Source organism: Neomonachus schauinslandi, chromosome 15, assembly GCF_002201575.2.
Source record: "Neomonachus schauinslandi chromosome 15, ASM220157v2, whole genome shotgun sequence".
NCBI classification, from domain to species: Eukaryota; Metazoa; Chordata; class Mammalia; order Carnivora; family Phocidae; genus Neomonachus; species Neomonachus schauinslandi.
Window position 1 is genome coordinate 26,887,225 of NC_058417.1, and position 24,610 is coordinate 26,911,834.

The window sequence follows — 24,610 nt, forward strand, 5'->3', positions numbered from 1 at the left end:
TTTTATTTTAACTGTGATGGTAGCCATTGAAAGCTTTTGAATGATACGAATTAATTTTTTTTTTTTTTTAAAGATTTTATTTATTTATTTGACAGTGAGAGACACAGCGAGAGAGGGTACACAAGCAGGGGGAGTGGGAGAGGGAGAAGCAGGCTTCCTGCAGAGCAAGGAGCCCGATGCGGGACTTGATCCCAGGACCCTGGGAACATGACCTGAGCCGAAGGCAGACGCTTAACAACTGAGCCACCCAGGTGCCCCACGAATTAATTAATGTTTAAAAACTATCACTGGCTGCAGTGTGGAAAGTGGACTGTAGGCAAGTGGGAGAGGAAGTGAGGAGACCAATTGGGATGTGCTTTATTAGTGAAGGGTGAATGGTGATTTAGACTAGAATGGTAACAGTGGAGGTGGTGAAAAATAGGGCAGTTCTGGATATGTTTTGAAGATAGAGCCAATGGATTTGCTTAAAGATGGAACATGAGGAAAGTTTTATACAGCATTTGGATGAATTAATGGTTTTCTATTATTCTGAGATAGAAGAAATTTTGGGAAGAACAGGTTGTGTAGGCTATAGATGTACAAGTTGTTTGTTTTTTTTTTTTAAAGATTTTATTTATTTGAGAGAGTGTGTGAGAGCAAGAGTGCATAAGCGGAGGGGAGGGGCAGAGGGAGAGGGAGAAGCAGACTTCCCACTGAGCAGGGAGCCCGATGTGGGGCTCGATCCCAGGACCATAGGATCATGGCCTGAGCCGAAGGCAGACGCTTAACCGGCTGAGCACCCAGGCTTGTTTTGTTTTTAAATACGTCAGGTTTGAGTTTTTTGTTTTGTTTTGTTTTGAGATTCTTACACATCTAACTGGAGATGTTGGCAGTTGGAAATATGAATCTGGAGTTGAGAAAGGGGATTTAGAGATAATTATTAGCGTACAGATAGTATTTAGGTACTTGATGAGATTACCTCTCGGGGAAAAGATTTTTTAGGTCTGAACTCTGGGGCACTCAACACTTAGCGGTCAGGAGGAGGATTCAGCAATGGATAAAAAGAAGGAGCCATGAGTGAGGCATCACAGAATTCAAGTCAAAAATCTGTCTCAAAGAGGAGTAGGTTAAATGGTTCTGGCCTGGGAATTGACCATTGTATTGAGAATGTGTAGGTCATTGGTGATCTTGATGAGTGGTTTCAGTGGAACAATTAGGACAAAAGCTTGATGGTAGGGAGTGGGAGGCAAATGAAACAGCAAGTATAAAAATTCTTAGAATTTTGTTGTAAAGGGGGAAAAAAAGGCAGTGGGTTGAGAAAGTTTATAGCTTATTTTGCCTGAATGAGTAGAGAAAGATTAATTAATGATGCTGGAGAGGGTGGGTAATTACAGGAGGAAAGTCCTTGAGATCTGGGCACTCCACCCAACCAAATTGTAGTATTGTTTATTGTATGACTTTCCTTTCTCTTCCATCCCATCTCTGTTCATTTGACCATGGAAATTTAACTATCCATGACAGGCCAGATACTTGTTTCATTGAATAAAACAAAGTAAGGTCTAGACCCGTGAATAGACTTGTCCAAAGTCACGCAGTAGTTGGTGACAGACCAAGACTTCCAGGCCAGTCCTCTACGCATGACTCTCTAGTGCCTCCATACACATAGACTAAAAGGTAGGAACATTGGCTGTATTTTCAGGCTAGGTCTCCTTCATTCTGCCAGTTACTCTCAATTGATTCTCTCCCTCCCTCCCTTCCTTCCTTAAGATTTTATTTATCTGGGCGCCTGGGTGGCTCAGTCGTTAAGCGTCTGCCTTCGGCTCAGGTCATGATCCCAGGGTTCTGGGATCGAGTCCCACATCGGGCTCCCTGCTCCGCGGGAAGCCTGCTTCTCTCTCCCACTCCCCCTGCTTGTGTTCCCTCTCTTGCTGTGTCTCTCTCTGTCAAATAAATAAATAAAATCTTTAAAAAAAAAAAAAAAAGATTTTATTTATCTGAGAGAGAGAGAGAGGGAGACAGAGAGCAAGAGAAAGAGAGTGTGCATGCCCGGAGCAGGGGGGAGGGGTAGAGGGAGAAGCAGACTCCCTGCTAAGCAGGGAGCCTGAATTGGGACTCAATCCCAGAACCCTGGGATCATGACCTGAGCCAAAGGCAGACGCTTAACTGACTGAGCCACCCAGATGCCCTGATTCTCTTTCATTACCTGTTCTTATTTTTGTATTTTCTCCCATTTTTTTGCCCCCATCTTTCTCATCCAGGTTGGTTGGTTGGTTTTGACCCCTTCTTGATTTTCAGCATTGGTAGCATTTTATGATCGCCTGTAATTGACTTTCTTTTTAACTTTGCAGTTTTTAAAAATTAGGTAAAAGTGACATAATAAATTGTACTTATTTAAAGTATACAGTTTGGTAGATTTTGACAAATGTATATACTTGAAAAACCATCACTACAATCAAGGTGCTGAACATAATCTATAATCCCCAACTTTCTTTGTACCTCTTGGTAATTCCTCCTTCTACTTGTCTTATTCCCAGGAAACCACTGATCTGTTTTCTGTCTCTGTAGATAAGTTTGCATTTTTTGGACTTTTTCTTTTAAGAATTTATTTATTTGTCAGAGAGAGTGAGCGAGCACAAGTAGGGGGAGTGGCAAGAAGCAGGCTTCCCGCTGAACAAGGAGCCTGATGCAGGACTCAATCCCAGGACCCTGGGATCATGACCTGAGCCAAAGGCAGACACTTAACAGACTGAGCCACCCAGGTGTCCCATTTTTTGGACTTTTATACAAATTGAACCTTACAGTGTGTTATCTCATGTGTCTGGATTTTTTCCCTCAGCAAAATTATTTAGAGATCTATGTTGGGTGGATCAATAGAGATCAATCTTTGTTGCTGAGTAGTAGCAGCCCATTGTATGCATATGCCATAATTTGTTTATCCATTCACCTGATGATGGACATAGGGGTTGCTTCTAGTTTTTAGCATTTATACAGAAAACTGCTATGAACTTTTTTTTTAAAGATTTATTTTTATTTGAGAGCACACGAGTGAGCAGGATGAGGGTCAGAGGGAGAGGGAGAGACAGAATCTCAAACAGACTCCCTGCTGAGCCACCCAGACGCCCCAGTAACATACTATTTTGATTACTGTTGCTTTGTAGTAAATTTTCAAATCAGGAAATATGAGTTCTATAATTATTTTTTTCAATTGAGATATAATTGACATAAAAAAGTTTTAGTTGTACATGGTCATTTTCAGGATAGTTTTGGCTATTTGAGAGTCCCTCAAGATTCCTTTCGAATTTTAGAGTGGGTTTTTCTACTTTGTAAAAAGCATCATTGGAATTTTGATAGGAATTATATGTTGATTCTGTAGATTGCTTTGGGTGGCATTGTCATTTTAACAATATTAAATCTTCCAATGCATGAACATGGGATGTCTTTCCATTTATTTAGGACTTCTTTCATTTCTTTCAGTGGTGTTTATAGTTTTCCATGTATAAATCTTCCAACTCCTTGGTTAAATTTATACCTAGGTATTTTACTTTTTTTTTTTTTTGACATTGTAGATGTATTTTCTTAATTTACTCTTTGAATTCTTCATTGCTAGCATATAGAAATATAAGTGGTTTTTTTAATGTGTTGATTTTGTGTTCTGCAAATTTGGTGAATTTGCTTATTAGCTTTAAGTTTTTTTTGTGGCATCTTTAGGGTTTTCTACTGATAAGATTATGTCATTGCAAACAAATTACTTTTCCAGTTGGGATGCTTTTTATTTCTTGCTTAATTGCACTCAGTGAAATTTTCAGTATTGTGTTGGATAGAAGTGGTGAAAATGGGCATCCTTGTCTTTTTCCTGAATTTAAGGAAAAGGTTTTTATTGTTTCACCATTGAGTATGATATTCATTCTGGATTTTTTATGTATGAACTTTATCAAGTTGAGGAAATTCTCTTCTATTCCTTTTTCTTGAGTGTTTTTATTGTGAAAGGATATCAGATTTTGTCAGAGGCCTGTATCAATTGAGATGATCATGTGGTTTATTCCTTCATTTTATTAATGTAATATATTACATTGAATGATTTTTTGTATGTTGAACTATCCTTGCATTCCAGGAGTAACTTCCACTTGGTCATGCTATCTAGTCTTTTTAATATACTGTTGAATTCAGTTTGCTGGGCTGTTGTTGAGAATTTCCCTAGCACAATTTTGCAGAGTAGGTATGTTGATTCTCTTGTTGCATATGAGTAAACTTGAGCTCAGTCACATGTCTGGTGTCATGTAGCCATTAAGTGCCAGAGCTAGAAGTCAGACTTAGGTCTGAATATTGTCTAAAGCATGTGATTCTTCCATTTTAATGGAGAGAAATTCTTAAATTGAATATGGGGCATTGCTATACTATAATACTTATTTTCTTTAATAATCCTTGTACATTAATATTGTATCAGTGGTTTTTACCTTTGGTTTCGGTTTGGGAGAAATACTGGTTTTCCCAAAGTATTAAAGTTACCATATTTATTTTGTGATTAAGTTAGATTATGAAGTACAAGGTAAAAATGCCACAAGTATTCAGAGATGGGAAGGATCACTAACCTGGGATAGGTAGGAAAGTTTTATGAACATAATTAGTAGATATTCCCATGGGACAGCACCTGGAGGGAGGGATATATTAGCAAATACAGAAATATGCCAAGAGTGGTGTATAGTACAGCAGTAAGTCTGTTTTGATTGGAATGGAGAGGCATATTTAAAAATATGGGCAGAGGCTGCCGGGAAGATGGTGGAGTAGGAGGATCCTGGGCTCACCTCTTACGGCTGGCCACCTAGAGAACACCCACATTGGCATAAATAACCCAGAAAATGACCTGAAGACTTGCAGAACAGACTCTCCACAGCTGGATGTAGACAAGAGGCCACAGCAAAGAGGATCCATCCCCTCTGATTAGCTCTTGGCAAGATCCCATCAAAGCAGTGCCACAAGCCTGGCTGTGTGCAAGCAGCACAGACAAGGGCCAGCACCACTCCAAAGTGAGTCCTGCTCCACGGAGAGGGGAAGATGACCACAAACCAGTCTGACTGCGACCTCAGCAGTGGGCTGGGGAGGCAGCTGGTCTGACTGCAGGCCCCACCCACCAATAAAAGCTTGTCAGGGGACAGCACAGGGAAAGTGCCTTGCAGTTTGATGTTACTTCATCTCTGGCAAACACCTGGTCTCACTCAACTCAAGCCCAAGGCAGCCCCAGAGTGGCCCACTAACAGCACAGGCATCAGACTCTACCCACAACAGGCAGAGAGCCATTGCAGACTGGACTGAAGGCAAACACAGCCCAGCCACAACAGTAGGACACCCTGTAGCAACACATATAGGAGTCACCCCTGAAGCACCATTTTCTGGTGAAGAGGAGACACAGCACTGCGGGGCACTACAGGACCTCTTCATAAAGCCACTACTTTTAAGTGCGGGATACATAGCTGACTTTTCTGACATGTAGAAACGGACACAGTAATAAACAGAATGAGGAGACAGAGGAATATGTCCCCAATGAAAGAGCAGCACAAAATCCTAGCAAGAGACCTAAACCAAATGGAGATAAGTAATATGTCTGATAGTGAATTTAAAGTATTGCTCATAAAGATACTCACTAGAATTGAGAAAGGAGTGGAGGACCTCCATGAGACCCTCCACAAAGAGATAGGAAAAAGAACCAATTAGAGATAATGCACTAAATAAAATTAAAAATAGACCACCTGGAATAAATAGCAAACAAGAGGAAGTAAAAGAATGGATCAGCAACCTGGAGGATGGGGTAATGGAGAGTAATCAAGCTGAGCAGGTGAGAGGGGAAAAAATATACACGAAATGAGAATAGACCCAGGAAACTCAGCGATACTGTCAAGCTTAACAGTCGCATGATAGGGATCGCATAAAGAGAGAGAGAAAAGGGGGCAAAAGATTTATTTGAAGAAATAATGGCTGAAGACTTCCTGAATCTGGGGAAGGAAAGAGAAATCCAGATCCAGGAGGCACAGAGAGCCCCCAATAAAACCAACCCAAAGAGGTCTGCAACAAGACACAAAGTAAATAAGATGGCCAAAAGTAGTGATAAAGAGAGAATTTTAAAAGCAGCAAGAGAAAGGAAAGCAGTTACATACAAAGGAAACCTCATAAGGCTATCAGTGGATTTTTCATCAGAAACTTTGAAGGCCAGAAGGGAGCAGCATGATATATTCAAAACGCTAAAAGGAAAAAATCTGCAGCCAGGAATACTCTATCCAGTAAGGCTTTCATTCAGAATAGAAGGAGAAGTAGAGTTTCCCAGAAAAACAAAAGTTAAGGGAATTCATGACCAGGAGCAAAACCAGCCACGTTCCTATCACAAATGATGCCATTGGCCGGTGGGTCCCAAATCCACAGTCCAGCTGCCTTTCTGCCCGAGTCAGCATGCACTGCCTGCCACCTACTCAGTGCAAGTCAACACATCACCTGAGAACAGGATTCAAACTGATGCTCTTCCCCTCAAATTCCAACCCCTGTGCTCAAGTTTGTGCACAAAAGTGGACATAATTATAACAGCAGAATGAAGCAACCCAAATAGTGACACTAACTCTGTGGAATGTATAATGGGTAAAAGGAGTGTGCTAGGCTGAGAACATCTCCAACAAACACATCAAAGAACAATATATACAGCATGATTCTCTTTACTAACCCCCCCCCAAATAAAAAATAAAAATATGGACTGGTCACTCCCTATCACTCCCAACTTTTTTTTTTTAAGATTTTATTTATTTTAGAGAGTACTCACATACAAGCGGTTGGGGAGGGGCAGAAGGAGAGGAAAGGGGAGAATCTCAAGCAGACACCACACTGAGTGCAGAGCCTGACATGGGACTCCATCTCACAACCCTGAGATCATGACCTGAGCTGAAATCAAGAGTTGGATGCTTAACTGACTGAGCCACCCAGGTGCCCCAGCCCCAACTTTTATAGAGCTTATAGTGTAGCAGGGCAAAGGAAACCCAACAAATAAGTCAGTGTAATAAAGTGTTAAAGGACAGTGAAGGGAGAAGTACAGGTTGCTATGGTAATCTGTAGAGAGTCAGGGCAAGCTTTCTGGAGGCAGTGACGTATAAACTGAAATCTAAAGGATGAGTAGGAATAATACAGTTGAAGAGAGGTGTTGAAGAATATCCTGGGCAGAGAGAGGAAATATACCTAAAAGCTTAACCTTGTTGGGTCCCCTAGAGTGAGGTAGAAGATGAGACTAGAGGGGTGTGGGCTGAAACCAGCCCTAAAAGAGTACTGTGGATTTAGCTGAGCATTGTTTGAGAGTACAAAACCTGACCCAAATCTTATGTTTGCTGAGGGACCAAAGAAATTATCTTCAAGGTTATTAAGAAGAGAGAAATCCTTTTGTGTCTATTTTCTTTTTCTTCCAGCTTTATATTCTTTACTGTAAAGTACCCTTTTCTTTATTATGTTTTATCTTTTATAATCCTTTAAGGTTTCCTTGGGAGTTTCATTTCTGAGTTAATTATTTGACTTTAAAAGCTTATGTTCTTTTATAGAAGTAGAAAGGGATAAATAGAAATAACAGCCATGGGCAGTACATAGGTATGGGATTATAGTTACTTACCTTGAAACATTTACTAGTCAATTAAAACATTTAATATTTAACCAGGAAGCTATTGTTTTTGGAAAGGTATTCAGAAAATCTTAGTGTCTCCTTTGTATATGATATAAAACTGTTCCCTATCCAGTAATTAATTAAAATGATTAAATTAATAAAATTTGAAGTTTAGTAGAGATATTGTTCTCTTATAAAAGCTTTCTATAATTGTGAAGAAACCAAATTATGCAGATATTATATTACTGAACTATAGAACTCTTAAGACATGAAGTTTTGTATTGCTTTTTATATTTTAGGTCTAATTTATATACCCATATTATATATTCTTCAAAATTAGTTTACTTTTCAGAAAGGAGTTTAATAGCACCTTAGACTTTCTCAGGGATTTTATGAGAGGTTAGTTAGAAGTTAATCATCACTGGTTTATTTTTAGAGTGGTGGTTACTGTATCATTGTTTTTGTGAAGATTATCAACATCTTCCTTGTGGGATCCAGATAGTCTCAGGATCACTTTCTTTCCTATGAGAAAATAGCTTCTTAACTATTTTGGAATGAGTTCTGTCCCTTTGAAAATTTGTCCCCGTCATGATGATAATGAGGAGACAGTAGATTGATTATCTGCTATTTCTATAAGTACCTTTATAATTAATTCAGGCACTACAGAGTTAAACTCATTAAATTTGGTATGTAAGTATTCAGTATGTACAAATTAAAGTAATGTTTCTGTAATCAAAATCTAATTTTTTGCCTCCTTAGCGCTGGCTGACAGAGCAGAGAGCTCAATGCCCTCATTGCCGGTAAGTGCTTTGCTATGATTATTGGTGAATTTGGAAAATAGTAAGGTGATGGGATTAGAGTATGCCGTAATATTCAGTTTTTCTGCATCCTACCACATTTCTCCTCTTTGTGAATACAGTTGAAAAGAAAATAACCTGTGCAGATAAAGAAATGCAAACTAATTTATCTGACTCAGAATTATGCAGAATGGATTACACTGTTTACTAGAGTAGCGTTGTGTAACAACTTTTTATAATTGAAAAGTTTTCTTTTTTTTTTTAGAGAGGGAGGGGGAGGAGCAGAAGGAGATGAGGAAAGAATTTTTTTTTAAAGATTTATTTGAGAGCATGAACCTGCATGAGTGGGTGGGGGGGGGCGGATAGAGGGAGAGAGAATCTTAAGCAGGCTCTACCCATGACCCTGAGATCATGACCTGAGCCGAAATCAAGAGTCGGATGCTTAACCGACTAAGCTACCCAGCCGCCCCTAAAATTGAAAAGTTTTCTAATTAATACAGATAAATAAAATAAAAAGTCTTCTATTTCTGATACTCCCTGCCTGATCTTTTCATTAAATGACACTTTCAAAAGAAATGGTTAGATTTCATATCTATTCTTCTAGACATTTTTCTAGGAGTATACTGATATGTATACATATAAATTTTTTTCTTAAAACACGCAAATGATATACTATTTTGGATTTTTTTTTTCATGTAAAATATGGTGGGACTTTGATATGTATACGTGTCATTTTTAAGGAGGTGTGAATAATCTATAACTGTATGTTTTATTTATGCTTATATTCAGAGACATTTAGGTGGTTTCCACTTTTGGTTTTTTCATATAATTATGATAGATTACATTGAAAGAAAGGTTTTTACCATTTTACATTCCTAATAATAGATACAAAATTGCCTTTTTCTCACATTCTTGTCAATACTGATTATTATAAGTCTTTTTTTGTCATTCCATTAAATGAAAAAAGGCATCTTGTTTTTAATATGCTTTTTAAAAAAATGATTGAAACTGAGCATCTTTTGAAGCATTTAGCTACTTATATTTCTTTTTTGCTTATACTACCTCTTCACCTCATTTGATTGCCCATTTTCATCATGTATTGTTTACTTTTTTCATACTAACTTTTAAGAAAACCAGCACTATCAAATAAACTTTCCATAATGATGGAAATGTCTATAGCTTTGCTGTCCAATTCCACTAGGTACATGTGGCAATTGAGCACTTGAAATTTGTCTAGTGTGACTATAATGAAATTTTATTCTTATTTAATTTTAATTAATTTGAATTTTAAATAGTCACATGTGACTGGTGGCTCTCATTTTGGACAGTATAATTTTAGACTGAGGAATTTAGAATTCAGTCTGTAATCTGAATTTTTTTTTTTTTGTAAATGACCTATTAAGGTAAAAATAAGTTGTAAACCATACTTTTCATTGAGTCTGTTTTATTTTAATAATAATATGGTATGAGTATGATTGTTAGCTCTGTTTTGAGGAATGTGTTTGATAATTTCTTTTTTTACGACTATCCTCTTTCACTCTGTGTAATGTCCTTAAGGTTTATGCATGTTGTAGCATATGTCAGAGTTTCATTCCTTGTTAAGGTTGGTTAATATTCCATCATGTACATGTATCACATTTTGTTTATCCATTCATCTGTTGATGGACATTTTGATTGCTTCCACTTTTGGGCTTATTGTGAATAATGCTGCTATGATCATGGGTGTTCATCTTTTCTAGACCTGCCTTCAGTTTTTTTTGGATATATACCCAGAAATGGTATTGCTGGATTATATGGTAATTGTGTTTTTAGTATTTTGAGGTATAGTCGGCAAATAAAATTGTAAGATATTTAAAGTGTACAATGTGATGGTTTTTTATATGTATACATTGTGAAAAGTTTCCCTCTGTTGATTTAATTAACACACTCATCATCTTGCGTGATTACCTTTGGAATGTGTTTATATTAAAAAATAGTCTCAAATTCCTGAATCAGAATATATGTACATATTTTTTTTTTCCCAGTGCTCCACTCCAGCTACGAGAACTAGTAAACTGTCGTTGGGCAGAGGAAGTAACACAGCAGCTTGATACTCTTCAACTCTGCAGTCTCACCAAACATGAAGAAAATGAAAAGGACAAGTATGCCCTCAATTTCTTTCTTCAAGTATTTCATAGATGTTGCTCTATGTTATTTTATTTTTTAAAGATTTTATTTATTTGACAGAGTACAAGCAGGGGAATGGGAGAGGGAGAAGCAGGCTCCCTGCTGAGCAGGGAGCTGGACTCGGGGCTTGATTCCAAGACCCCGGGATCATGACCTGAGCTGAAGGCAGATGCTCAACCGACTGAGCCACCCAGGCGCCCCTACCATATATTATTTTAATTACACTATTGAAAGTTTCTTTTTTGTTTTAGGTGAATACTTATTTTTCTTCTGGCATGGTATGGGTATCACTGTTTTGAAAGACCCTTCTAATTCTTGATTGGCTCCTTTTATGAGAGCCTCTCATGAAAGGAGTAGAACTGCTAGATGCCTGCTGGCCTCTCTTCCCTTGGTTTGCTGCAGGTGTATATAGGCCATTGATAAAGAATTGTTTTTTTTTTTTTTTTTTTTTTTTTATTTATTTATTCATGAGAGACAGAGAGAGAGAGGCAGAGGGAGAAGCAGGCTCCCAAGGAGCAGGGAGCCCGATGCGGGACTCGATCCCAGGACCCTGGGATCATGACCTGAGCCAAAGGCAGACGCCTAACCATCTGAGCCACCCAGGCGCCCCAAGAATTGTTTTGATAAATTTCCTATATTATAAAAGCTGTGTTCTAAATTTGGTAGTGTGGAAGTCAGCCTAAATGAGCTTCCAGGTAGTATCTAATATGCTGTTTTTTTTTTACACTTTTATTATGAGAAATAGAAAATATAGACCTGTTGAGGTTATTTAAGCTCAGTGTAGTTCATTAGTGAGAAGCTTTTTTTTCTTTTTCTTTTATTAGAAAGAGCACATGGGGGGAGGGGCAGAGGGACAGGGAGGAGAGAAGCAGACTCCCCACTGAGTGCGGAGCCTGACACGGTGCTCGGTCTCACAACCTTGAGATCATGACCTGAGCTGAAATCAAGAGTTGGACACTCAACTGACTGAGCCACCTAGGCACCCCTAGTGAGAAGCTTTTTAAGAAATGCAACAGTGTGTCTCCTTTTTTTTTTTTTTTTTTAAAGGTTTTATTTATTTATTTGAGAGAGAGAGCACAGAGGGAGAGAGAGAGAGAGAGAAGCAGGTTCCCTGCTGAGCAGGGAGCCTGATGCAGGGCTCGATCCCAGGACCCTGGGGTCATGATCTGAGCCTAAGGCAGACGCTTAACCGAGTGAGTCACCCAGGCACCCCAGTGTGTCTCTTTTATAGGCAACAGAAAACTTAAAAAAAATTTTTCTTAAGATTTTATTTGACAGAGAGAGAGCACAAGCAGGGGGAGTGGCAGGCAGAGGGAGAGGGACAAGCAGGCTCCCTACTGAAAAGGAGCCCAATGTGGGGCTCGATCCCAGGACCCTGGGATCATGACCTGAGCTGAAGGCAGATGCTTAACCGACTGAGCTACCTAGAGCCCCCATTTTTTTTTAAGTGTAGTAAAATACACATTATATAAAATTTACTTCTTAACCATTTTTAAGCTTATAGTTCAGTAGTGTTAAATATATTCACATTGTATACTAGGCCCCAGAACTTTTTCATCTTGCAAATCTGAAACTCTACCCATTAAACAATAATTCCCCATTTCTCCTTCCACCAACCCTGGCAACCACCATTTCACTTTTTGTTTCTATAAGTTTGACTACTCTAGATTGCTCATGTAAGTAAAATCACACAGTTTTGTCTTTTTGCAACTGTCTTCCTTGACTTTACGTAATGTAGTTTATATCAAAATTTCATTCCTTTTTAAGGCTGATTAATAGTACATCATGTATATATATATCACATTTTGTTATCCATTATCTGTTGATGGACATTTGGATTGCTTCCACTTTTGGGCTCTTGGGAACAATGCTGCTTATGATCATGGATGTTCATTTTTTCTAGATCTTGCCTTCAATTTTTTTCTCTTCTTCTTTTTTTTTTTTTTTTTTTAAGATTTTTAAGTAATCTCTACACCTCAATGTGGAGCTCGAGATCAAGAGTTGCACACCCTACTGGCTGAGCCAGCTAGGCACCCCTTTTTTGGATATATACCCGGCAGTGATATTGCTGGATTATATGGAATTCTGTTTTAAATATTTTGAAGAACTTTCATACTGTTTTCTTTTTCTTTTTTTTTTTAAAGATTTTATTTATTTATTTGACAGAGAGAGACCCAGCAAGAGAGGGAACACAAGCAGGGAGAGTGGGAGAAGGAGAAGCAGGCTTCCCGCCGAGCAGGGAGCCCGATGTGGGGCTCAGTCCCAGGACCCTGGGATCATGACCTGAGCTGAAGGCAGACGCTTAACGACTGAGCCACCCAGGCGCCCCTTCATACTGTTTTCTGTGGCAGCTGTACCATGTTACATTCCTACCAGCAATGTACAGGATTCCAGTTTCTCCACATTCTGGCCAACACTTGTTTTATTTTTTTGATGGTAGCCATCCTAATGGGTATGAGGAAATGTCTTGTGGTTTTGATTTGCATTTATCTGATGATTTGGATGATTTTCATAATGCTTATTGGTTATTTATTTGTACATCTTTGGAGAAAAGTGTCTTTTACGTCCTTTGCCCATATTTTAATCAGGTGTTTGGGGGTTTTTTTGGTTGTTTTCTGTTGTTGAATTGTAGGAGTTCTTTATATATTTTGGATATTAACTCCTTATCAGATATATGATTGGCAAATACAGTCTCTTAATCCATAGATTGCCCTTTGTTTATTGTGTCCTTTGAGGTACAGAAGTTTAGTTTTTTTTTTTAAGGTTTATTTATGTATTTTAGAGAGAAGGAGCACACAGCTAAAAGGGCAGAGGGAGAGGGAGAGAGAATTCTCATGCAGAGAATCTCATGCAGACTCACTGAGCTCGGAGCCCAACATGGTGCTTAATCTCACAACCATGAGATCACGACCTGAGCTGAAACCAAGAGTTGGATACTTAACTGTGCCATCCAGGCACCCCCAGAAATTTTAAATTTTTATATATTTCGATTTATTTATTTTTGTCTCTGTTGCATGTGCTTTTGGTGTCCTCTTTAAGAAATAATTTCGAAATCCAATATCATAAAGCTTTTCCCCTGTGTTTTCTTCTAAGAATTACATTATATGAGAACATAGAAAATGTATATTCATTTGCAGATCTTTTGTTGTAGGATCAAAGTCTTTGATTAGGTCTTATGTTTAGGTCTTTGACCTACTCTGAGTTAAATTTTGCGTATGATAAAAGCTAAAGGTGTTTATATGCTAGGGCTGCCATAACAACACCCCAGACTGGATGGCTTACATAACAGAAATATATTTTCTCATGGCTTTGGGGCTGGAAGTTTAAGGTTAAGGTATTATGAGGGTTGGTTTCTCTTTGACTTGGATTAGGGCTCTTCCTCGCTGTGTCCTCACAGGACCTTTTCTCTGTGTGTGCACACTTCTGATATCTTTCTCTTCTTGGACAGACCAGTTTTGTTGGATTAGGGTACCAACCTATGACCTCATATAACCTTCATTACCTCCTTAAAGGCCCTATCTCCAAATACATTTACATTAGAGCTTCAACATAGGCATTTGGGAGGATGCAGTTTGGTTCATATTCATGTTTTACATGTGGATTTAAGGGGAAACTCTTTTTTTTTTTTTTAAAGATTTTATTTATTTATTTGACAGAGAGACAGACAGCGAGAGCAGGAACACAAGCAGGGGGAGTGGGAGAGGGAGAAGCAGGCTTCCCGCCGAGCAGGGAGCCCGATGTGGGACTCGATTCCAGGACCCTGGGATCATGACCCGAGCCGAAGGCAGATGCTTAACGACTGAGCCACCCAGGCGCCCGGGAAACTCATTTTTTAAAATTGAGTTGTTCATTTCTTATGAGGATATGGTATTACATTATACAATTGCACGTGTCTTGATTATTGTTAGCATTGGTCACATGTGGGGCAAATTTTTGTATATGCATACATACTCATGTAGGTATAGACTCATAATGTGATTTGCTCAAAATGTAGTAAGTTAGAACTTATCTATAGTGATGCTAGAAAATGTTATATTTGTACTTTATTTAGAAATTAGTCTGCATTTTTCACGATTCTAAAGTCTTTATAAATTAATGAAAACAATACTTAAAAAAATTTTGTGTCCACATGTGATTTATTTTAGCTTAATTTGTAGAAGCATGGAATGCATTTTATATTGTTTCCTGAGATATAATTGTTTAAAATTGACTAACCTGTTTCCCAAACTTAGGAATTTGTTGAGGTAATTATGTTATAATTTTAATTTATTTAATTTAATCTATATTTTCTTTTCATAATATATAGATGTGAAAATCACCATGAAAAACTTAGTGTATTTTGCTGGACTTGTAAGAAGTGTATCTGCCATCAGTGTGCACTTTGGGGAGGAATGGTGAGCAGAAAATATTTAGCATATTACTTTTAGCTAGAAATATTTGTTTGATTTAGATAGAGAATAATATTAATTTACTCTGCTTATAGAATGAAATTTAAATGCATCTGATTTATAGTAGAAGCTATCATACCACAACCTTCCTTTGTGGGAGATGTTGATGTGGAATGTGCACCTCTTACAGAAACATTATTTTAATTGAAAACATGTAAATATTTATTTGCAAATCTTTTGTTGTAGGATCAAAGTCTTATCTTTGATTAAAGGCCAGTTGATCTAATGTCCTGGCCACAATTCCAGTTTAGGTTTTCTTTGGAACAACAACTTTAGATATTTGTGAAACAATATGAATGCAAACATCTGGATCCTTATCATTGTGTTTTTTCCTTTTTCCCTTCTAATTCAAAAGTTGTTTTTTAAGGCATCATACATTTTATCAAGTCTAAAACACTCAACTTAGTTTTCCTGGAAATAGCTTTTTATTTCACAGTTATGTCTGTTGTTTAATTAATACCTAATTAAAAATGTAAATAGGCTTGAAAATAAACACAATGGGTTCTTGGTGGGGAGAGTTGGTTATAGTGGGAGCAGAAGTTGCTAGACAACTAGACATATCTGTTAGCAATAAGAATTGATCATTCTTGGGGCGCCTGGGTAGCTCAGTCAGTTAGGCATCCATCTCAGCTCAGGCTCTGAGTTGGGCTCCATGCTGGGTGTGGAACTTACTTAAAAAAAAAAAAATTAATCATTCTTTGGGCTTCAGCATATTTTAGGGAGAGAATGACAGGCAACTTGGTTGAGTAGAGCTCAATTTAGAGAGTTTTCTGTTAATATTTGAAAACTAATGTGATGAGTACAAAAAATTGAATTCTTACAATTTAGTACTTAAATACATGGGTTTAGTAAGAAGCAATGGAAACATTCTTTTCCATATTTAAGTGGACATGCAAAAATCTACATCTTTTTTATCTTAGAGACCATGGTTGGGTGCTTTGGTTGAACAAGACAGTTCTAGTAAGAACTTATGTGTTAATAGGCAGTTTCTTTTTTTCTTTTTTTAAGATTTATTCATTTTAGAGAGACAGCACGAGTGGGAGAGTGGGAGGGGGGAGAGAATCCCAAGCAGACCCCATGCTGAGCACAGAGCCCGATGGAGGGCTCGATCTCGTGACCCGAGCTGAAATCAAGAGTTGGATGCTGAACCGAATGAGCCACCCAGGCACCCAAGAAGGAGATAATTTTGCAAAGGCCTAATGAAAAGAACTTTGAAAACATGAAAAAGGCTAGTGCTGACCAAGAAGAGAGTGGCAGATAAAGTTGTGTCAGATGGTTTGAGCCATGGTTAAAGATTTTGGTTCTTTCTAATGAGTACAAATTTCTAGATAAGTGTAAATGTTTTGCTAAAGTTCTTTATCTGCAATTTTAAGGATTTCCTATATGGGCCACATGATTTTAAGAAAGCTCTCATTGATTTTAACAAAGGAAAGACAGCCAGAAAAAATTCATTTGAAAATATTTACCAGTTTATTAGCATCCATGGAGTGTTAATAAAGAAGTATAAATGGTTGAGATAAAAGAAAATGTTCTAAAATTATTTTTATTAATTTAAATAGCATGGTGGACATACCTTTAAACCTTTGGCAGAAATTTATGAGCAGCATGTTACTAAAGTGAACGAAGAGGTAGCCAAACTTCGTCGGCGTCTCATGGAACTGATCAGCTTAGTTCAAGAAGTGGTAAGACTGCTACTGAAAGATCATTATCCATTTTATAGTCTAACCTGTGTAATATATATTTTTTTATGATATACATCAATTATGTTGCAATCAACATTGAAAATCTGATAAGATCTGTTTATAGTCCGTTTCACCAACCTCAAACTAGCTGAGGAATTTGTATCCAAACCCCTGGCCTTTTCCACATTTGGAGCCAGAGAATTGCCTTTTCTTATGTAGAAACAGAAAATGAATGTGTTAAATAAGCTGTTTGATACAAGGAGTCAGTAACCGACTCCTAAAGAGTCAATATTGACTTTTACAAAGTGATTAAGTCATTCGTTCTTTGGACCCTCAGCTTTTGGGAGTGTTTTTGCTACCAGTGAATGAACTATTTCTGATGTTTTGAATTCGAACTCTACAGAATTGAAAGAGTAATATTTAACGCTACTCTTCAGATACTTTATGTGTCAAACAGCTTTGGTGAGGTATTTACCATTTGTAGTATTTATTTGAGGAAATGTGATAAGTTTCAAACATTTAAGCACCGAATATGCTTTTGGAATATATTTTGTTTAAAGTTGCCAGAATGATAGTTGTAACTAGTGAGGTTTGAGGACCATCCCTAACTTAAGATGTCTTCGTTTTACCCTCTCAGGAATCAAGATTCAAACCATTGTTTTATAACATTTCTTATACAAAAAGTAATGTTTCTGAGTTACATATATGCTACCTACGAAGTAATTTTGGAATATAAACAAGCTGAATGGCTTCTCTTTGGACTTCATCTAACTACCTTTTTTTCTATTATTTTCTCTTGGCAACATAATATGGTTGTTAGGGAGGGTGTTCTAATGTTGAAATTCTCACTGCTTGTATTTGTTGTTTTTTTTTTTTTTTTTAAAGATTTTATTTATTTATTTCAGAGAGAGAGAATGAGAGAGAGCACAGGAGAGGGGGGAGGGGCAGAGGGAGAAGCAGACTCCCTGCCGAGCAGGGAGCCCGATGCGGGACTCCAGGATCATGACCTGAGCCGAAGGCAGTCGCTTAACCAACTGAGCCACCCAGGCGCCCTCACTGCTTGTATTTGTAATAACAATAAGTATAGGAAAGATTGCTTTCTATTTTTGGTGGTATGTTTTTATGAAATCTGCAGTGTACTCTGCAATCTTTGAAAATCTTTTTTTTCTTCTGAAAAAATTTAAAACTTTGTAAACTAGAGTAGATACGGTTTTTGAAATTTTTCATTTGTTTTAGGGTTTTGCAGGATGTGAACCTGGCATCATTATACTCGTTTATTTTTGGGAAGTGGTTTTCTATCAGATATGATTGGGGCTTTGAGTATGTGTTTTGTATATGGTACCTAACCAATATTTTTTAATTACATATCTTTCACTGTTACAAGAACATGTACTTTATTAAGCTTTGTTTACATTTACGAGCTTTGTTCCTGATTTGTTTCAGTGCACAATTTTTTAAAGCAGTGAGTGTCATATGACATATAAGCATTTAAAAAGTATTATTGGGTTGCAGCTTTTTTTTTTAAGATTTTATTTATTTATTTGACAGCACAAGCAGGGGGAGCAGCAAGCAGAAGGACAAGCAGGTTCCCCGCTGAGCAAGGAGCCCGAAGCAGGACTTGATCCTAGGACCCTGGGATCATGACCTGAGCTGAAGGCAGCTGCTTAACTGACTGAGCCACCCAGGCACCCTGGGTTGCAGCTTTTAAAGAGGAAATCAACTGACTTTAAGAATAATTGCAGTGATTATATTAATGTCTGTTTGCTTTTGTTTTAAAAATTCTTCAATTTTTTTTTTTTACCTGTTTATCTTCTAGGAAAGAAATGTAGAAGCTGTTCGAAATGCAAAAGATGAGCGTGTTCGGGAAATTAGGAATGCAGTGGAGATGATGATTGCACGGTTAGACACACAGCTGAAGAATAAGCTCATAACACTAATGGGTGAGTGTTCTCCTATGCTGTTGGAATATGTGGTGCTTTGAGCCTCCTTGAGGTTCAGTCTTAAAAGAGGAAAGGTTGATGAGTTGTTATAGGCTTGGAAAAGATTGCTTTCAAAAGTAAAAGTTCCACCTATTAAATGTATCAAATAATAGTACACATAATTGATACAACTTCTGCTAAACTCATGGGTATGTATCCTTCTAGCTCTTTAGTGATTTACAAAGAAAATGGTCTGATTTGGCAGGCATGCCTGCCTTGTCATCGTCTTTTTTTTTTTTCCAACATGTAAAGCAGTTTGTTCCTTCTCTATAGTAATTCTGTAATAATAATTCCTTATTCTTGTGTGTTTCCAGCTTCTTGAGACTATTTCTGTCTGGGCTTTTTTTTTTAAATACAGATTCTTATGTTTAAAGAACATACCTTTTGCTGACATGTAGTGTAACATCTGGCCAACTTACTATATTCCTCTTTTTAAGCCTTAGTTAAATTCTGGGAAAGAATTACTTCAGAAGAGTTGATTGAGTAAAAAATGTACTTTTCTAGATATTTATATTCCTTTGGAAGAAACAATAACGTTAATTTCCTACCAGAATATATTGTCATTGTATTTCTAGATGAATTTAACAGACCTGAATTGCAATTTGTCTAAAATTGTAGTTAGGGTTGATTCTGAAATTCCCTTATCAAAGCTACTACAATATTAGATTGAACCTTTTAAAGCTCTGGGAAAATGTTTTAGGGTAGCTGTAGTGAAGTTTTATTTACTTGAAATTGATTCCTTGTTATTGACTATGTTCAATGAAAGTTAATTTCATTCTTAACCAGTAATGAGCCTGAGTGTTGGTATTTTGTGTTTTTAAATAGGTCAGAAGACATCTCTAACACAAGAAACAGAGCTCTTGGAATCCTTACTTCAGGAGGTAGAGCACCAGGTGATGAAATAATAAATGTCTATCAACAGGCTTTAAAAAAAATTCTTTTTTTGGACAGGATTATGTACGACCAGAAGACTGGGAGATCTATGTGTGCTATATTGGGAATTTTTATGAAATAGGAATCAGCTGATTCAAGTTTTCTCCATCATGTTTGGGAACAAGATAAAATTAATAAGATTTATTCTATTTTGTAAGAATGCAATTATTTTTATGGGGAACAGCCCATAGAAATCTGTGAATCTATAAAAGATAAAAATCTTCTGACATTGTGACTTAAGTTGTGACTTTGAGATAGAACATTGCCAATTATATACAGTGAGTCTTATGGTAAAATTAACATTTTTATTTGTTAAGGAAATTTTTATTATGTACCAAATAAACAACTGGCATTTTTTTTAGATGTTCAGAACATAGCGGTGGACAAAATGGCAAAAACATCTGCCCTCATAGAATGGGGTAGGTGGGAGGACTCCTGGGTGGCTCAGTCGTTAAGCGTCTGCCTTCGGCTCGGGTCATGATCCCAGGGTCCTGGGATCGAGCCCCGCATCGGGCTCCCTGCTCGGCGGGAAGCCTGCTTCTCTCTCTCTGCCTGCCGCTCCCCCTGCTTGTGCTCTCTCTCTCTCTGACAAATAAGTAAATGTAATCTTTAAAAAAAAAAAAAAAAAGAATGGGGTAGGTGGGGATGAAGTACATAGGGAATGAATAAAGTGTATAGTGTTACATAATAGTTGATAGAGTAATCTGTCTTTTTTTTGGTTTTGGAATTCTTGAATTCCTTTCTTTGCCTGATACATAGCTGTATCCTTAGATTATTCTTTTAATTATCATCCTGGGGATTCCATGTACTTTTTTCCATTTACTTTTTTTTTTTTTTTTAAGATTTTATTTATTTATTTGAGACAGAGAGCATGAGAGGGAGGAGGGTCAGAGGGAGAAGCAGACCCCCCGCTGAGCAGGGAGCCCGATGTGGGACTTGATCCCGGGACTCCAGGATCATGACCTGAGCCGAAGGCAGTTGCTTAACCAACTGAGCCACCCAGGCGCCCATTTACTTTTTTTTTTTAAGATTTTATTTATTAGGGAGAGAGAGCACAAGTTGGGGGGAGGGGCAGAGGAGAGGGAGAAGCAGACTCCCCAGTAGGCAGTGAGCCCGACTTGACGCCAGGCCAATCCCAGCACCCCAAGATCATGACCCCAGCCAAAGGCAGATGTTTCACTGGCTGAGCCACCCAGGCGCCCTTTTTACTTATTTCTTGGGTTGAATTCCATGTTTCCTGATTTCCATGGCTTCCTCTCTCTTGCTTTACTTACTTGTTTTGGTATCACATATCCTCCTTTAGTTTTCCTGAAAGGTTAATCAGGATAAATTTTTCTTTGTTTTGAGAGAGAGAGGGAGAGAGACAGCAAGAGTGAGGGGCAGAGGTGGGGGGGGGCAGAGGGAGAGAGAGAATCCTAAGGAGGCTCCATGCCCATTGTGGAGCCCGACACAGGGCTCGATTTCACAACCCTGATTTCATGACCTGAGCTGAAATCAAGAGTCAGATGCTTCACTGATGGAGCTACCCAGGTGCCCCTCAGAATAATTTTTCAAGACTGCCATGTCTGAAAATATTTTTATTCAGTCTTTACACTTAACTGACAGCTTAATAGAATTCAGTATGTAAATATTTATTTAAAGACTCTTGTTTTTCTCTTTAATATTCTTAATTGTGCATGTTCCCCTAGTCCAGAGATTGTTTTTTCCCCTCCAGAGAATAAACTAGCACCTTTCTCCTGGAGTTTTGAGACAAATTTAAACCATCTGTGGTGGAATAGGGGCAGGGATCTAGGGATCTGTGTGCTTTTTTTTTTAAACAGCTTTATTGAAGAATAATTGACAATAATTGGCATGTATTTAAAGTGTATAACTTGATAAATTGTGATAAAGTATATACCTGTGAAACTGTCACCATAGTCAAGATAGTGAACATATTCATTATCTCCCAAAATTTATTTGCACTTCCTTATAAATTCTCCTCCTGCTTCTCCAGGCAACCCACCTGTCTGCTTTCTATCATAGATAAATTTTCATTTTCTAAGTTATAATTGGAATCATATATATTATGTACTTATTTTGTTTGACTTCTTTCAGTCAGCAAAATTATTTTGCAATTCCTTCATGTATCAGTTCTTTCCTTTTTAATTGTGGGTAGTGTTCCTTTGTGGGGTTTTTTTAATATTTATTTATGAAAGTAATGTTTATACCCAATGTGGGGCTCAAACTCATGACCCCATGATCAGGAGTCCCATGCTTTTCTGACTGAGCCAGCCGGGCACCCCTTCTTTGTGTGTGTGTGTTTGTGTGTACACATTGTATTGCATATGCCGCATTTTTTTTTTTCTGCTCAGTTGTTTATGGTCATTTGGGTTGCTTCCTGTTTTGGCTGTTACAAATAAAGTTATAATGAACATTCACGTACAAATTTGTATATGGGCATATATTTCCTTTACTCTTAGGTCCACCTATGCTACAGTGGCTTGGTACATTGGTAGGTGTATGGTTAACTTTTTAGTGCCTGCCAACTATTTTCTGAAGTGATCATACCATTTTGTATTTCCATCAGTAGTCTGTGAGAGTACCAGTTCCTCCACGTCATTGCCAACACATAATATACTCAATTTTTAAAATTTTAACTAGTCTCATAGGAGTGTAATAGCATTTTATTATGGCTTTAGTTCGCATGTGTCTTATAACTAATGATGTTACGCATCCTTTTTTTTTTTTTTTTTAAGATTTTATTTATTTTTTTGACAGAGAGAGGGAACACAAGCAGGGGGAGTGGCAGAGGGAGAACAGGCTTCCCGCTGATCAGGGAGCCCGTTGCGGGGCTCGATCCAGGACCCTGGGATCATGACCTGAGCCGAAGGCAGGCTTAACCGACTGAGCCACCCAGGAGCCCTGTTAAGCATCCTTTCTTGAACTTAATTTGCCATCTGTATATTTTCTTTGTTGAGGTGTCTGTTCCGATCTTAATGAAGTGTAAGTTATCAATTTGTTCTTTTGGTGTCATAGCTAAAATTTTTACCTAACCCAAGATCATAAAAAGTTTTTCCTGTGTTTTCTTGCAGAAAACTTGTAGTTTTAGATTTTATAATTAGGTTTATGGTCTTTTTAAATTAATTTATTTATTTTTAATGTGAGGTATGAATCCAAGGTAGTTTTTAAAATTTTTTTGGTATATGGTTATCCATTTTTTCCAGCACCATTTGTTGAAGACCAGCGTTTCTTCACTGAATTGTCTTTGCATCTTTTTAAAAAATTAGTTGTCCGTATATACATTGGTATATTTTTGGACTCTGTTCTGTTCCATTGCTTTATTTATTTTTAATGATAGTATTATACTGTTTTCATTACTATAGCTTTATAATAAAACAGGTAATGTTAGCTTACCAGCTTCGCTCTTTGTTTTTTTAGAGTTGCTTTGCATTTCTTTACAGGTTCTTTGCATTTCTATATGAATTTTAGAATCAGCTTGTTAATTTGTATCAAAGACTTTTGGGGTTTTGATCGAAATTGCATTGGATCTATAAATCAAGTTAGGAAGATATAACATCTTAATACTGAGTCTTTGTTCATGAAGACTCCATTTATTTAGGTCTTTTATAATTTCTCTTAGCAGTGTTTTGTACTTTTCAGGATACAAGTTTTTCACATTTTATGTCAGATTTATTCAGTATTTCAAAATTCTTGATGCTATAGTAGTGTTTTTAAAAAATTTTAATTTCTGATTTCTTGTGCTTATGTAATTGATTTTTATATATTGATCCTGTATCTTTCAATCTTGCTAAATTTATTGGTTCTAGTTGCTATCTTGTAGATTCCTGGGATTGCCTGTAGATAATCTTGTTATCTCTGAATACAGACAGTTTTCTTTTTGATTTGCTTTTTATTTAGTTCCCTGTCAGGTTTTACTGACCAGAACTTCTAGTATTGTGTTGATTTAAGTATGATGTTAGCAGTGGGTTTATTGTTGATCTGTTTTTTTTTTAATAGGCTCCATGCCCAGCGTGGAGCCCAGTGTGGGGCTCAAACCCACAACTGTGAGATGAAGACCTGAGCTTAGATCAAGAGTCGGATGTTCAACCAGCTGAGCCACCCAGGCGCCCCTATTGTAGATATTCATTATCAGATTTTGGAATTCTTTTCCTGTTTGATGAGAATTTTCATTAGGAATGAATGTTGGATTTGTCAAATTCCTTTTCTGCATGTATTGAGATTATCATGTGGTTTTCTTTTTTCATTCTTTAAATAGATTAACTTTTTTTTTTTTTTTTTAAAGATTTTATTTATTTGTCAGAGAGAGCGCGTGCGCATGAGCTGGGGGGGGTGGCAGGCAGAGGGAGAAGCAGGCTTCCCATTGAGCAAGGAGCCCGATGCAGGGCTCCATCCCAGGATTCTGGGGTCATGATCTGAGCTGAAGGCAGACATTTAACTGAGCCACCTAGACGTCCTATTAACTTTTTTTTTTTTTTTAATATTATACCAACTTTGTACTTTTGGGGATAAAAACCCTGATTTGGTTAATGCATTGTCCTTTTAATGCATTATTGGATTTGATTAAGTAAGGTTTTGTTTAGAATTTTTGTGCCTGAGGGATATTAGACGGTGATTTTCTTAAAGTATCTTTCTCTGGCTTCATTATTAGAGTAATGATGGCCTCAAAGAATTTTAAACTATGCCCTCTTCAGTTTTCTGGAAGAAGTTGTGTAGAATTGGTATTGTTCCGTACAGGTTTGACACAGTTCACCAGTGAAGACATTTGGGCCTTGATTTCTTTGTGGAATGGTTTTCAACTACAAATTCAATTTCTTTAATTGATATAGAGCAGTTTATATTACTTATTTCTTATTCTTATTTTTTTTAGAGCGAGTTTGTGGGGTGGGGAGGGGCAGAGGGAGAGGAAGAGACAATCCTAAGCAGATTCCACATCTAGTGCAGAGTGGGCTCAGTCTCACAACCCTGAGATCATGACCTGAGCCAAAATCAAGAGTCAGATGCTTAA

General features: G+C 37.4%; 1 protein-coding gene across 1 annotated transcript in view; it reads left to right on the forward strand.

The window, feature by feature from the left end:
- Positions 1 to 24,610, forward strand: part of TRIM37 (tripartite motif containing 37) — a 156,957-nt gene that overhangs the window by 5,358 nt on the left and 126,989 nt on the right. Inside the window, exons 3-8 of the mRNA XM_021704395.2 lie at positions 8,360 to 8,400; positions 10,422 to 10,538; positions 14,870 to 14,957; positions 16,571 to 16,693; positions 18,510 to 18,633; positions 19,498 to 19,565. Of these exons, the coding sequence (XP_021560070.1) occupies positions 8,360 to 8,400; positions 10,422 to 10,538; positions 14,870 to 14,957; positions 16,571 to 16,693; positions 18,510 to 18,633; positions 19,498 to 19,565 (561 nt within the window). The remainder of the gene's footprint in view (positions 1 to 8,359; positions 8,401 to 10,421; positions 10,539 to 14,869; positions 14,958 to 16,570; positions 16,694 to 18,509; positions 18,634 to 19,497; positions 19,566 to 24,610) is intronic.